Source organism: Chelmon rostratus, chromosome 2 (genome assembly GCF_017976325.1).
Source record: "Chelmon rostratus isolate fCheRos1 chromosome 2, fCheRos1.pri, whole genome shotgun sequence".
Taxonomy (NCBI): Eukaryota; Metazoa; Chordata; class Actinopteri; order Chaetodontiformes; family Chaetodontidae; genus Chelmon; species Chelmon rostratus.
Window position 1 is genome coordinate 18,623,364 of NC_055659.1, and position 16,200 is coordinate 18,639,563.

At 42.4% G+C, this 16,200-nt stretch overlaps 1 protein-coding gene across 1 annotated transcript; it reads right to left on the minus strand.

Annotated features, from left to right (window-relative positions):
- Positions 1-213: 213 nt before the first annotated feature.
- Positions 214-15,224, minus strand: LOC121612783 (arf-GAP with GTPase, ANK repeat and PH domain-containing protein 1-like). Its single transcript, XM_041945881.1, has 19 exons — positions 14,063-15,224; positions 8,711-8,769; positions 8,525-8,612; positions 8,186-8,271; positions 7,698-7,839; positions 7,481-7,615; positions 7,241-7,362; positions 6,980-7,141; positions 5,821-5,904; positions 5,440-5,544; positions 5,180-5,339; positions 4,418-4,546; positions 4,170-4,307; positions 3,929-3,988; positions 3,494-3,645; positions 2,440-2,530; positions 1,440-1,662; positions 910-1,213; positions 214-483 (listed from the first exon to the last, which is right to left on the minus strand). Exons 1-19 carry the CDS (start codon positions 15,222-15,224, stop codon positions 214-216), a joined length of 3,672 nt encoding a protein of 1,223 aa, XP_041801815.1.
- Between the last annotated feature and the right edge of the window lie 976 nt (positions 15,225-16,200).

Genomic DNA, 16,200 nt, shown 5'->3' on the forward strand with positions numbered 1-16,200 from the left:
TGTGTGATCACCGGTGTGTGTTTTCATCCCTGACAAACACAAACACCCTTCAGAACCTCAGGGAGCGCAACATCTGGCAACGTGTTCATCAGTCCTGCTGTTCCTGCGCGAGTGTACAGGACACTATGACGGCAAAGCGACAAGCTCACACACACACACACACACACACACACACACACACACACGCACACACTTTACCACGCCACATTTTCATTATGACACTGCTCTTCTGGACGTGCTGTAACTCAAGCTGGTGCTGCCGCTCTTGTGCGAGATCTTGAGTGTCGTGGCAACTGTCAGGCTCGGCGTCATGGCTGCGGGGAAGCTGGACGTTGCGGCTGCTGCGAAACCGACCGTGGCCATCGGTTCATTTGGGCATCCGTGCTGGAGCAAGATGTCAACACACTCCTGGCTGCCAGCACTGCGAGCCAGAACCAGAGCTGTCTGCCCCTGAGCGTCCCGGTACCGAACATCACAGCCATACTGAAGGGAATGAAAGAACACAGGATAAAAAAACTGGATTAAGTGATGTAATTAGCCCATATTCCACATTTTAATGAGGTTTTATCATATGTGCAATACATTTCAACATTGACCTGAAAGAAGTGTTTTAAATGTTCCCAACAAGGTGTGACTTTCTATTGTCTCCAACACAAACAGATCACCCTTGAGTGGTCTGCTGAGTCATCACTTTGAGGTTCTTTACGGGCAACACTTATTATTTTGCCAGTGTTGTTTAACTCAACAGTTTGCTGTGATGCAATATTTTGCATTATTCCATACCCAATTGATGCTGTACCATTATAATTATCTCTGTTCCTATGCATTGCACTTCTTTTGGTGATATGAGTCAGACCATCCGTACAAAAGTGTTTGTGATTCCTGTATGAGAGGAAGAGGTCAACACACCCAAACAAGAAGCTGCGTCATCACCACATCAGCCTGCTGACAGGCAGCGTGCAGGGCAGAGCCGGGCAGTCGCAGCGCTAAGAGCGACCTGGAGGAGAGCGCCAGGCTGAGAGGGGCGTTAATGTCCTCCTTAGTGCAGTGGGCCAAAAGGAGCAGCAGCTTGGGGAGGTTGTGCTCCATCACTGCCAAGAGAAGACGGCCGGAGAGCGTGATGTCTGGGCCCTCGCCAGGAGTTGGAGGAGGCAACGGCGCCACAAACAGCTTTTGCTCATATTTGGCCCTGATCCATGACTCCCGCTCCTCGCTGAACAAGCAAAGAGAAATGAGAAGATGATGAATATTCAGCGAAACACATTTACAGCTTCTTGTCTGCCTGACAATGATATTTTGTTCCTACTGAAAACTGTAAACTGAGACACACAGCATTTAGAAGTATGCAGCTCATACCTACATGCTGTCAAACATTAAAGTAAAGCAGCGTCACCTCAAATCACATCACATTATTGTCTTTTTTGACTGTATGTCCTCACCGTGTAGCATCAGGTGCCGGTTTACGGCGGCCCAGTGTGCGCGCCTCCCATATACTGTTCACCATGTGGTTGCCGATGGCACTGAGAACCAGCGTGAGCTCCCGCGGCAGATCATCAAGGTCCAGCGAGCGAACCCGCGACAGGTGGGTCCCCAAGTTTCTGTGGATCCCTGAACACTCGATGCATATAAGAGCGCCCAGGTTCAGACTGGCCCAGGTTGGATCTGGGAGAGAACACAACACTGCTTCATCTAAACTGGACTATGAGCATATGGCTGATAGATTGCTTCCATTTAGATATGCCAGTTTGGCCACAAAAGTGAAAAAAGTGTGTGAAATCCTGTTTGGAAAAGTTTTAGAGCAGAGCTGTTAAATCTGTGGCCAGTACACCAAATGATATTTTCCCCTGAAGCTTTGGCCCTTTAAAGCGTTCAGCCATTAGAAGAATATTCAGCACTTGATCTATTTTTGTTTGGTTTATTGATATCTAAGCTGCTGATTTTAATTTTACAGAATATTTTGCTTGTTTTGATGAAATTTTGCTGACTACATTTCTAAAGACTAAGGTTCATCATTAATATGCTTTGTAGGTCATTTCTCCAGTGTTGGACTTTAACCAAACGTTTGAACGTCCTTCCCTAATTGGCTGACTCAACTTGCAATTAACATTGCAGTGACTGTTTCATCAGATATTTCGTTGTAAAAAAAAAACAATTTCTAGGCCTGGATGGCAACAGATGAGGATTCAGGATTCAAGATTCCACATGTGATTTTCTCCACACTCATAACAGCTTATTGCTCAACCTAAAGAGGTAGCCACTCTAAAAAAACAGCAAAAACAGAAAAGCAAATATGGACAACTTGGTTGTTGCCTGAAACCTGGTTGATTCTTACACCAACATCAGACGCTGTTGAAATAGGATGAGGTGGGAAATGTACCAAAACCAGACACAGATACGAACAAAAACAAAGAGGAGAAAAGCTATTAATGTGTCACTAACTTGGAGCATCGCAGTCAACGCAGAAGTTGTTTCCCTTTGCGTTGCGGATCGCCTGCAGAGCCACTGCTTCACTCTGGCTGTTCTTGCGAGCCTGTAGAAAACAGCAGTATATGGTTAAAATAAGAGAAACAGCAGTCATCTAACCCGCTGTGATATTAGCTCTGCTAACAGCTCCCATTATTAATAACAGTGATTAGAAATACCAAATCTCTGAGTGAAACTGTGGTAGACGGCTATAATCATTATTATGACCATTTAAAGCTGCCAAATTATTGGTTTTAGCCTCCTAGGACATACATTTCTCATAAAGAAACGCATCATGGGATTAAAGTAATTACTGAGAATCATTATATTAGTGGCAATTAACATTTTTGGAGATGATTGAACTAATTCCACACAAGGACACACTTCCTGCTCAAGAACAGAAATCAGCACAGCCCATTAGTGGACAGGACAACACAGTTCTTGAGATGGGGGGGTTTTGGTAATGGCCAATCTAACTGGCTGCCCTCATCCCTTTTAAAAGCAGCAGCAGCAACAGATTCCTAATGGGTTGAAAAGAGAGTCCAGGCCAACTTCTCCTCAGAGGAAACTGTTCTTATCCAAGAGTCTCACAGTGCAAATACACAGCACAGGAATCTGATTACATGGCCCTCCAAATGTACCTCGAAGGGCAGATAATGTCACTGCAGTGATGTCATGCAGCACAATACAGTGTATTTCCATGATTACCGCCTGTTGCCTATATTGTGCTTCCTAAAGTAAGAAAGGTTGCCTTCCACCTCTCATATTTGGATACATTTACAGGTGTACTTTCAGTATAGTCAGTTTGGGTAGTTTATATGACTAAAAAATTATACCCTCCTTACTTTCTTGTTGTTGTTCTTGCCATTACAACAACAGTTAAAACATGATGAAACCGGGAGTTACGAACCCAGTACAGCCATAATTAATGACATTAATTAATGACAATAAAGTATATAAAAAATTAATAATCTTTGCCTAAATACAGTGTATGCTTAGAGTTTGCTGTATGCCCTTTGCGCATTCTTGCCTTGTTCTTGCTGCTCTCACACAGCTGCAGGCTGGCCAGGATCTGGCTCTCAATGACTTGGACCCAGGAGTCCCTTTCTTCCACACTCTGGGCTTCAAAGTGCCAAGTCTGGCCAGTGCTCGACACAATGAGGAAGTCAAAGTTATCCTCATCTAACACACACACACAAAAACACATTAAACATACAAGAGATTCTTCATTAGCTATTATTCAGATGTAGAAAATTCAGCAATAGTTTGTTAAGATTAAGAAGTAAAAAGGCCGTTTTAGTCTGCATATATGAACGGTCCACGTCTGACCAGTATATCTTCTTATATTAGTGAACTGCAACAATAGCATATCATGTCCTTGTGACAGGAAAACTCAAGAACAACACAAGCCTGTACAGAGGGTCAGTCAGAGTTTGAAAGATGCAACATGGCAGATCAACATTACCTGTCTTGCTTACGTTTCTTAAACTACCAAAACTTTTAAGTTTCCACATTTTCCGCTTGGCTGTGAGAGAAGATAGAAAAATCACAGAAAAGACGATGAGAGAAAGAGAAGACATAATAAATGTGACATGTTGAAATCAGATTTCATGTAAAGTACCATCACAATGATCAGAGTATGACTGATGCTTTTAATGGCGGGGACTGCAGAACATAAAAACACATATGGAGTTCTTAGCGTTTACCATCTGCTTGGCCAATGGTTGCATCTCCTTTCTGGTTCATACTCTTCTTCCTGCGATGCTTCTTCCTGTCTGTCACCGGGGATGAGGAGCCTACATCTTTGGTAGAGGAGGAGCTGGACACACCATCGACTGCAGAGTCTGGCCACAAGATCACACAAAAAAAACATACCAAACTGAATGTATCTGACACAAAACATGCATGTTTTCTGAGCTAAATATATGCACAAATGAAATGGTCCTTCACTCACCAACACTTTGAGCATGGTTAGATAGTGTAGAGGGACATCGCTGCACGCCTCTGTTGCTCCTTAGGAACAATGCACCACCCAATCCTTCCATTTCCTCCACTTGCAGGAGGCTGCTGGTGCTCACAGGGACTAAAGAGACGACAGCAAGCAAGCACTTAATAAAAAAGTTATTTAGACAAACTTCAACTGAAAAAACAGAGCTACTGAAAAAATACATTACTGATTCTGTATGTATGAACACCAGAGGAAATAAATGATAAAGAGCATGACTGAAGAAGTTTTTAACACACACACACACTTCTAAAACTTGTGAAATCCCTTATGGTGTGCTTTTCTCCTTTTGTAGAGATTTTGCATTCCCATGCATTTTTCACTCTCTGGTACAGACTTCTGACCCCTCCTCACAAAAAAGTCTTATAAAACAAAGAACGGTGCATTTCCTTTACTTCTGATTCTCATCTCTGCTTTTTCGCCAACTCCATTTTTTTTATCATTGTTATTTTTCAACCATACTTGTTCATTCCTATTCAGGGCTTAATTCACATGTATCCCAACTCCACAAAGTAAAGGACCAGAACTATGACATATCTTCAATTTCAAAGCAAAGTTGATTGCTATGATCCCTCAAATAGTTAGGAAATAGTACTTCTATAATATTGTTGTCATTGTCTAATGCCCACATTTAGGAAAATGAGTTGGTTTAGTTTTACAGAGCTGTTTGAGGGATCTAAAGTAAAATAAAAAACGTGTTTATTGTTTGACCTGGGCTGACACCCTCGGTTCCCGGCACATCTTTAACCCGTCCGTTGAGGCCGACTGGAAGGCCGCAAGTGGGTACAGCACGAGGTGGTCGCTTTCCTGGCACCTTCACCGTCACCCTCAGCAGGTCCATCTCTTTCCCAGGAGCATTCAGCATGTAGTCCTGCCAAGCCAAACATCGACCATCACCATCAACCACTAGCTGTCAGTGGTGCTTTTAGGAGCATAGTGCTTCAGAGCGTTCTCTCAACACACTGACTCACATTGACACTGGAGTGATAGGACAGTATGCCGTCGTTGGACAGCGTGACATACTTCTTCTTCCACTCTTTGTTGAGCGAGTTCCCACTGCGCTTCAGCAAGATGCCCTGATGGAGGTGACAAAAAAATGAAGAGTGAGAATTTATTGCCAATGTCTTGTGTGTTCATCTCACAGATTTCGGCAGCATGATGACTGCCGGCTGCCAAAAACGCCCACTATCCTATTAATCAGGCCAATATGGGAGCTCACAACACTTCATCACACCGCATGATGAGACTATCTTCACACATTTGATTTCGAGTGACTGCTGGTGTGATGTGTTCTGCAGAGGGTCATTAGATACATCATTTTTGATTCTGCATTGTGTGAATCTGCATCCTACCTGTTTGATGGGAATGGAGCGTCCACTGCCCAGATCGCCCTTACAGTCTGCACTCCTTCTGTTTGAGTCACTGCCTCTCCGGCCCTGCAAAAGGCAAGAGAAGCAGTAACTGCATCAGAGGCGACACTAAGCAAATGGCTTAAACAACATGATTTAGTATGAAAGTTTTCTTATTGTTGTGCATTTCATCACAAAGCCATACAAAGCATCTGGAAACATGAATGGAGTTAAATGTAACCGATATCTATAGAAAATTAGTTTAATATTAGTGCCACTGAGCTTTATAAGCCTAACTAATCAATATTTCTATATTAACAATGTTCTTGTTGACCTCATGAAGATTCGTAGTCAAATCCCAAACCAAGTTATTTTTAAGCCCTTTCTTATCTATAAATGACTTTCTGTTATGTTATTTGACAATTTTGCTTGTAACAAGGCTCTTTTTTCCAATATCACACATCAAAGAGAATGCAGCTATCTACAGACTGTGCAGGGTGACAAGAAGAAACCTCTTTTATTATCTCAGAACCAAACATGGAAAATGTTTGAGAGGCCAGCCTAACACAACTCGTTTCTTTCTTTGTCTTCAAACAGTTCACTATAATCTAAAGGATATGACAAAGTCTTATATAATTGCAAAAAAGTTGGAATGCTGCATAAAAGCATAAATAAAACAGAATGTAATAACTTGCAAATCCTTTTTGACAGATACTCAGTTGAAAACAGTATAAAGACAATATATTTAATGTTTGACCTCATCAGCCTAATTGATTTTTGTAAATATCTGCTTATTCTGAATTTGATGCATCACCACATTTTAAAGTTGGGACAGGAGCAACAAAAGACTGAGAAAGTTGTGGAACGCTCAAAAAACACCTGTTTGGATCATTTCACAGATAAACAGGTTGATTGGTAACAGGTGATAGTATCATGATTGGGTATGAAAGGGGCATCCTGGAAAGGCTCAGTCGTTCACAAGCAAGGATGGAGCGAGGTTCACCACTTTGTGAACACATGATTGTATTTGTTATTTTTAAACATGAGAACCTGGTAAAATATGAGTTATAGTGAAAAAAAAAGGTAAAGAATATAGAAATAAAAGGGCGGGTAAGCATGACTGCTTGGGCCCCTAAAAAGCAATCACTTGATGAGTATGTACCGCAAATCTGGAGGTGCGTCTCCGGGTGGCACTGCGGACAGACCCGGGTGTGGCACTTTCCTGTTTTTCCCCTCTCGCTGTCCTGCCGATCTCCTTATGGCTGATCACAGGAGTGGAGGGAAGTGATGAGGAGTAATCGCTGCTCTGACCACCGTTACTGGCCTAAGGAGAGGAAAGAGCCAGAGCAAAAGGGGGTGGGGGCAAGGAATGAGGTGATAATTGAACACAGAAACAGGAACAGTTGGTCCGTTACAGTCTTACCTGTCCTGGAAAGACACCTGACACTGGGGTGGAGCCTCCAGAATGACTGGGAGAGTTCGGGAGAGATTTACAGGAAGCCAGCAGAGCAGCTTGCTTCTTGGCTGCCATGATCTTCTGAGCAGCTGTGGAACGAAAAAACCTAAACATTAGACCTAAAAAAGACACATAACCTTCAGATTTCTGCATCTTCTGCAGCAGGATCCTCAATGCGCTGGTCTGACTTCGAAAGGGGAATCCTACCATCAGTGAAGACTCTGTTCACATTGAGGCCGTATGTTGCGCAGGTCTCATAGTAAGTGCAGCGCCGCACATCTGAGCAGAGCTGTCTGGCCCTGGCATCATCTATAACTCTGGGGTTGGTGCTGCTGATCTTATCTAGAAAAAGCACAAGTCAGAAATGCACCAAAAGCCCATGTCCGCCAACATTTCATATCAAAGCAGTGTCTGAATGTCTTACCCTGAGTCCCGACTACTATGAAAGGTATCTCAGAAACAGGCCGGTGGACAGCGAGCTGGTGGTAGATTTTGTAAACTTCCTGGAAGCTGGCCTCATTTTCCAAGCTGAAGACCAAGATAACCGCATCCACCCAACTTGCAAACTGAAGACAACGGAGGAGAAGAGGAGTAGCGTACTCAAAATACAGAGAAGTTCAATCAGTTCAATCAGACCGCACTTCTTATGGCAAACTGAAGCACTGAGTTTGTGTTACCCTGTCACGAAATTGCTGTTACCATAGTTACAGCTTACAGCTTGCATGATTACCCTGATGTGTGGGCAACTTAAAGTAAGTAAGTAAATGGCCTTCAAAAGGCATTGTTTCATAAAGGCCATAGGTAGATTGTTTTAACACGCACAGATATTATGCAATGATAGACAGTGATCAGCATTTATGAATATAATAAAATAAGAGTCTTACCATTGACGACTGACTATTTTCAACCCACCTGAGCACCTGGGAGTTCTGTCTCTTCTCTGATTACCAACAGGTGGCTCTGTCCATCAACCAGGACATCCTTAATGTACTGGCGCCCTGTAAATACACACTTGGAATGAACAAGAGTTGTTATAGACCTTTTTTCACAGCAGCTTGTCTCACTTGTTATAGCAGGAAATGCATTAATAGCAAGCCTTGGCCCTGGTCCTGGATCATTTAAATGGAATATAGCCAGTATTAATGTTATAGTGCATGAGAAGTAGATTCCGTAAAGTCTATTGTCAGTTATGTACCGACAATGTCATAGAAAAACACATAAAGAATGTAAATGAGGATGCGTGAAACCAACCCTCAGCGTTTTCCAGCTGCAGGTAACTTCCTGTCAAGTGTCTGTGGACCAGAGCCGACTTCCCACTGCACAGACCTCCCAAAACACCCTGCAGAGCACAAACACACAGACACAAAGGCTGAGAAAATATTCATTTTGTGTTAAATCTCTCTCAGTGGTTTGTAAAAGCTATGTCCTGATGCTTACCAGGTGAAGCTCCTGCATTGTTTGGCTCATGGTCCATTCTTGACTGCTGGTGCATGCAGCTAAAGACCAACACAAGCAAGCAAACAAATGCAGGAGAGGGGGTTAATTGATAGAAAAAAATTAAAATACGATCAGTGTTTTAAATATTTGATATACTGGTAACTTTCTATAAGTTCTATAAGTTTCTACAAGACAACTTTGGTGTTGCTACCAGCTTTAAGCTAACATTTGGCTTTTTCCCTGCTTCCAGTCTAGCTAGGCTAGGCTAGGCTAGGCTACAAAACTGTTGACATCCACTTATATACTGGAAACAGAATTAGAATTGACCTTCTCATCTAACTGTGAGCAAGATAGTTAGCTACTTCTAAAAGTGTCAGACAGCTTTAAGAGGTGTGTCACAGGTCTACAGGAGGTCAGTAATGGTACAAACAGGAAACAAAGGTAGCTAGCCTCTGTTGAAATGAAATAAAATGAAAAACATACATTTTAACAACTGCACAACAGTTCTTATGTACACGTTAAATGTTGTTAGCATCCAAAATAGTTACCTACACATCCATGAGTCACCTGGGCTTTGTTTTGAGTCAGGAAACTGACAGCAACTATACATCTGTACAGCGGTTTAAAAAGGTAACCAGGCTAACTATGCCCCCTGCTTCCAGTCTTTCTGCTAAGCTAAGCTAAGCTAAACAAAGTACAAAGAAAAAGTTGACACCAGACTTCTTGTCTAACTCTGGCTAAAACAAGCTTAATTTCCTTAAATGTTGGAGTGTTCATTTAAACGAATGACAGCTGGCTGTGTTTCTGACAGCCTGTGGAGACAGTGAGGAGAGTCGGTGTCCAAGCCTCCCCACGGAGAGGCTGCAGCTCCCAGACACGAGCGCCCACAAGACCCAGTCAAGTGTACAAATCTGCAAGTCTATAAGAGTTGGCGGGATATCTTCAGCGTACACACCACTTTAGTTTAGACACACCACATTTCTGCCTTTTATTACGGTTACCCCGCAAAAACCCTCCAAACAAGTCATTTATTCCTTTATTCAACATTAAAAAGCATTAATCATAAGGAAAAAAATGCAGAAAGGATTCAGCCAGCTGTGGTGAGATAATTCATCTTGTTCCCGGAGCAGTTTCCCTCATTTCATGAATTTTATAGAAGTCTGTGTCAACTGAAACAAGACCGAATATGCCACTACGCTCGGTGGTATTAAAAGTGAAACCTAATACAAAAAGGCTTTTGAAAGGAGCAGGTTTTAATCAGAACCAAGTCAAATAACATTAAATAAAAATTATGTCTTACTGTAATATAGATTTTTGAAGCATCATTAAAATACTTTGAGCTATTATTGTCTATTACTGAGTTATACAGAGTGTTAATACTATCACATTGACTATCATTTCTAAAATATTCCATAAACAACGGAAACTGCACTGGGAAAAATAAAATTATTACAATGGTGAAAAAGTCTCAAGAGCTGAATCTGAGACCAAACACCTTGTTAAGATGGAGGTTTTATACGAAATGATCAATAGTGAGATTCTTCAGTATTATTTTGCATCTGACAAAATGGAAATGGCTCCTTTAGAAATGATAACTGCTGTCAAGTGACTCATCTAGTTACAGCACATCGTGTTTAGGTTGAGGCAGACGTCAGCATCTCCGGAGACAAGCAAACTCATTCCCCTGTCAGCGCTTTACAGTCTCTGCATCAGAAATCTACTAAATCTATTCACTTGTTAACTAGAATATGAAACAACCCTTTAAAGACAAAAGCTTTTATTTAAACAGAGAAGAGGTTCTATTACCATTTGTTGAATGTTTAAAAAATCAAACAGGCCAGTTTGTGTAGGTTTTCTGGCTTTGGTTTAGTAATAAGGAAATCCACTTGGCAGGAACAGTACAATGACTGAATGTTAATATGAAAAACCGACATGATGTTCCATGTGTCATGATGATAAATAGTTGCGAGAATATGGCTGAATATATACTTCATTGCTTATCTGCGATCATAATGATCCTCCAGCTGTGTGGTTTATTGTGCAGCACTCAGGTTAATGCTTCATCAGATTTGGTGCTGATATGCTAAAATAAAATTTTGTCTAAAAAAAAAGGGTCAAAGAGAAATTCATAAAGGTGGTACAAACAGCAAGATCAGCTGCCTTTGTTAAGTTTATATTGGAGTCATAGTGAGGTGGTTACAGCACTATAGCAACCCTTTAAATTTATGCTTATTCTTAGTTTTACTACTCCATAGCTCACTCTCTAATTCAATTCTGAGGTCATGGATATATTTCTGTTCCACACTCCACAGAATGTATCAATCACAAGTCACTTCCTCTCTCTTATTCAGCCATAAAGTTTTGCTGCAAAGAAATGATTCAGCCAGTGCATCATTATAGAACACCTCCGCTAGGTTCAGGGTTTTGGATAACGAGGATCTTGAAAGGAGGTGGAAAAAGACAGACGAGTCCACTGGTGTCAAGAAAATGACAAATCGAACCAAGCCCTAAAAAAGCTGATTTCTTTAATGAAATTACTTGCAGTACTTTCCACTAATGACAGACTTTTTTTAAACACTTTAAATGTTTAAATTCCACATTAAAAGACTGAAGATCTCTTTATAGTGAGGTTTCATTTAACATTCACATTTGAGTGCCTTAGCTCTAATCTTACAGCCAAGGTGCCTCTGTGAGTGGATATTCAATAAAACACACTCATGCCACACACACACACACACACACACACACACACACACAGCCATGAAGGACAACACACACATCTGCATACAAGGATGAAATAGAGGAAGACAAATGATAAACACACAAAGTACCTACAGATGTAGAAATCATCATACAGCACAGATACTGTTTGCATGCACACACACAGATACACACACATACACATGCACACACACACACACACTGGGATGTTGTCAGGTCACGTTGCTTTCGGACCGAGCCACGGTGTCGGGCTCCTCTCCAGGAGACACAGATTCTAACTTTAAACCCTTTCATCCCCATCTTTGGGCAATCCCCACGCCCCCACACTCCCCTCCATCAACAGCGTCACACCACATACCAAATAGCATCTCTCACGGCTTGCTGTTGCCATGGCAACTCCATTTTCCTGAAGCCTCCAGCCCGGGTCTCTATACAATAAATGGTCTCTCATGGATACAGCGACGTGTTTGAGAGGCAGGGACATGATGTCCACCTGTGCACGCATGATGCTGAAAATACGTTTGTGTGCGTCTCCACACAATTTCATAACCATTTTCTGAATTCAACTTGATCAATAATGTTCATCTATCATCAGTATAGTGACACAATATGCTGAAATTACAAGTTCAACATGGCCGAGCACTTTAACACAATATAGCGTCAACGAATGAATAGGCTCCATTTGAAGGCTGATTAACTCTATGCACAGAGCAGGAAGTAGCAGGTTCCTGCTCTCCTCCGATGAACACAGCTCTGTGTATCCCCAACCTTAATTATTCATGTCCCACTTACTACTGACAAATTATTCAGAGCGTACTCTGATACCAAACTCTCTGTCAAAGATGATTCTCTTTAGATTATATCAATGAAGATTAAAGATTGATCAAGTTGCATAATTTCCTTTATTCCAAATAGAGAAGTCTGAATATTTTATGAAGTGTTTTCATAATTTTTGACAAGACTGAACTAATTTCTATTTGTTTGAGTGTCAGGATTTGGGGAACAGAGATCCAAAACTTTGAGTGCAAGCAGAGAGACAGATCACAGCATTTTAACCCTTTGCACTAGCTGATAAAGAACAATCTGTACTGAATTTTAAAACTTTGTCTGCAGCATTAATGAAGTTAAAGATCTGTGGCTGGTTTTAGTTTGGTTGTATGTGTGTCATATTTTTTATCCTTGCAACTGTTTTTATTTACAGCTAAACAATATTCCATTGACTTCCCCGACAGACCTCTTGGAGATCTTTACAACCTTTAGAAACAGATGCAGCTTTTGTCAAGTAAGATGATTAACTTGACATTTAGATACATTTTTGCATAAATCCAGTGATTATTATAGAGCTGCAATGAGTATACTCATTGACAGTCAATCAGATGATTTCAGACAGATTTGTCCGAACACCAGTCCAAAACCCAAAAATACTGAGAACTATCACATAAGACAAAGAAAAAGCAGCAAATCTTCGCATTTAAGAGGCTAGAAACAAATGATCTTTTGGTATTTTTGTTTAAAAAATGACTTAAGGGATTAATCAATAATCAGAATAGTTGTCGATTAATTTCCTCTCTTGCATAAACTGCTACTTGTCTCAACTCTGGCTCATTAATGATAATGTGAGTTGTAGTTTATCCATTTGTGCCCATGACGAATTAAATCTGAGTGCTAAAATGATAAAAGCCTCATAACAAAGGCCACAACTCGAGCTTTAATACATAACAACCTGTCATACTGATAGCACAGACGTCATATTGTTTGGAAAGCTTGCTCTGTTGTTTCCTTTTCCATGGAAGACCTTCATGTCTTTTTCTGTATGCCTGTGTTACATTTGAATAAAGGAGCACTTCATTATGGGTTATTATTGTCAGTATTATTATTAGTCAATTTTACCAAGTGTCCCATTGTCCCACTGTGTATTGAGAGTTTCCTTAAATCCTCACCAAATCTCTCCAAGACAAAAAAGGTAACCTACACCTGATCTCAGACAAGCTTTCAGTCACATCAGAGTTTAAACCGAAAGCAAGAGTGTAAGTCACATCTCATCTGTTTCATCTGAGGAAACCACAGCAGCTTAATCCCACTGAAAAATAACCACAGAAGACACTTTCAGAGCTCTAGCCAAACCCAAATCCACTTTGCATGAAAATAAGCATAAGAAATTCATGCTCACCTGATCATTGAGGATGGCACCTGCGTTTAAGTAAATTAATGAAGTAGAAGAGAGCTCGAGCATCAATGGGACGAGATGGAAGCACGTTTTGGTTCTGGGACGACTCCAGAGAGGGTAATGTAAGGGACATAAATGTGGGATCCTGTGTAATCACATTAAACAAAATGGTCTTCTAAGGCACTAAATTTCAGCCCAAGTGGGCACTCATGGGTGAACTGAAACAACAGATGTGACAGTGGGTTTTTGTTTTACCACCAAATGCTCATCCACAGAATCGGATGAATGTGTTGGATCATGTGACTGATTCTTTATTTTAAGTGTGTGCTGCGCCGTGGGGCTGAAAATCAATAAGAACAGTTAAAATGTTTGAAATTCTGTGAATAGAAATTTGTGAATTTGTCGTACAAATCCTGTCATAACGTTCTGTGTGCAGACGCGGCAGGTGCATGAGGTGGCCTTACCTTCCTCCTCACTCGAGCCCCGCTCCACAGCTGGATAGAGGGGAGGTGCAGAGCTGGAACTGGGCGCCGCAGCTGTACTTTTGGTGAAAATGCCACTAATGAACTTCAGCATCTTTCGGTCGCGGGGAGGAGCTCGCTGGATTGTTCCTCCCTGGCCCTCCTTCCCCCTCTTCAGGTCCTCGGAGAGGGAATGTAGGTCGCTGTTGTCCAGGGTACGACTTGTACCTTTTCTTTGAGGCTTGGACAAGTCAGTGGCAGGAGGAGCAGACAGGGAAATAGACACCGTCTTAAATCTCTCCCCCTGAGGACTGTCCCTGGTCATTATGCCTGAAAATCCTCCGCTGATGGGAGCTCCGGGGCGAATGAGCGTGCCCCTGCCATCGCTGTCAGCCCAGGACGCCCTGTAAGGCCCCAGAGTTGTAGCTGCCATTAAGGGGGACTGGTCCCCCATTCGGTTATCCCTTCGATCCAGAGTCTTAGCAGAGTGGTACAGGCTTGTATTGGCCTCTCTGAGTTCCCTCCAGCATGCGGAGTTGCCTCCTGCATGTGACCTCATCAGGACTTCAGGACGCTGGCTGACCTGTGGCGGGATGGAGAAAGGGAGGCTGCAACGCGAGCGGCTGTTCAGGTCCGCTCCATTTTCCCCTTTTAGGAACAGCATGGGCGGCTCTCTGTAGAGCTCCGTCTTGGGGCGCATGGCATCTGAGCGAGGCCCCTCTCGGCGCACCGTCCCCTCGGAGGTAGTCCCTCCGTACACTTTGACCATTTGCCGAGCAGGCGGATGTACGAAAGAAGTGTCTTTGCTCTTTCCCACTGACACAATGTCTTTCTGGTGTCCATGAGTTTCCCTCCTCTCAGCCTTCCTGCACCTCTCAACAGGGCTGCCATATTTGACCAGCACCTGTTCCACTTCTTCCTCCAACTGTGTGGTTTCTTTCTCGACCACTTGTGTACATACAGGTCCTTCCTCCTTTTCAGGGGCATTGCTCACCTCCTTCTCCTCCTCCTGCTCCTCCTCCTCCTTCTTCTTAGGGCTCCCTTCCCCCTCTGGAAGAGCCTCCTTCTGGTTCCCTGCTACATCCTCTGGCACAGCCTCAACCTTCACTAGAGTGAGGGAAATGAGGTAGGTGGTGCGTCTCTGTGGGTTGCCTGCCTTGCTCATCGGGACAGCAGACTTCAGCACAGTGGCACCTGATCTCTGACCTAGCCAGACCTGCACACCTCAGTCATGGCAACCAGGACGAGACTGAAGCGGAGGAGAGAGAAAATCTGAGATCAAACACAGACACCTGATCGAGCCTTGTGGAGCTGATTGTGTCTGATATAAGGCCTGTGCACTTGACAGGAAGCACGGTCTCCTTTTCAAATAAGCACGCGAAGAGTCATCAAAAAAAGTGAGGACTACTTCAAATTGCAAATTTCCAGGATATATATTTAAAAGGCTGACCCAGTGGTGAAATAAGTCTAGACTGTTTTTTTAATTCCTCCATTAATCCTCCTCAATGCACATCGTTACTACTGGTTTCTACCACTGATTCATTCATAATCCTCCCCTCACTTTTCCTTCTTAAACTCATTTATTCTGCACAAATCTGGCATGTAGACACACAGATAGATACAAGGCGACATTCCTCTTTACTGTGTTGATGTCTTAACCTCATATTTCAGCCTGGAATTATGCAACAGTCAGTACATTCGCTTGATCCATTTCTTGACTAGGACTTCAAATTAATATTGGCCGAATAATGCCACCTTCCTACAGTATGTGTCTCGGCTTTTGCTCATATCATACCTTCATTCTCCCTGAAGAATATCCATTGCACAGCTCCTTGTACAGCTGATGTGATGAAGAATTTATCTCGCCATCAGATTACCATCAATATCAAATGGCACATGAAACAAGGCTGAGGGGAAAAAAGGAGCCCCAGCTCATGAGTCCAAGAGAAAAAACAGGTGAAAGGGAACAGGGTGCAAAAACATCAAAATGGAAATCATTCACTTGTCACGAAGCGTCTGGCAGCTGGAGCCTCCATTCGACAATGTCATGCATAAAATTATGTATGCACGGTGTGAGGGTCACTGGGAGATGCCAAAAAACATCTGTTGTTATGTCTCCAGAATGCTTTTTTTTAAAAAGA

Coding starts and splice junctions, on each gene's coding strand:
- LOC121612783 (XM_041945881.1), bottom strand. CDS start 15,224: ATGAGCAAGGCAGGCAACCCACAGAGACGCACCACCTACCTCATTTCC. Junction 8,613..8,710: donor CAATGCAGGAGCTTCACCTG/GTAAGCATCAGG, acceptor TGTGCTCTGCAG/GGTGTTTTGGGAGGTCTGTG. Junction 4,547..5,179: donor AACCGAGGGTGTCAGCCCAG/GTCAAACAATAA, acceptor TCGTCTCTTTAG/TCCCTGTGAGCACCAGCAGC.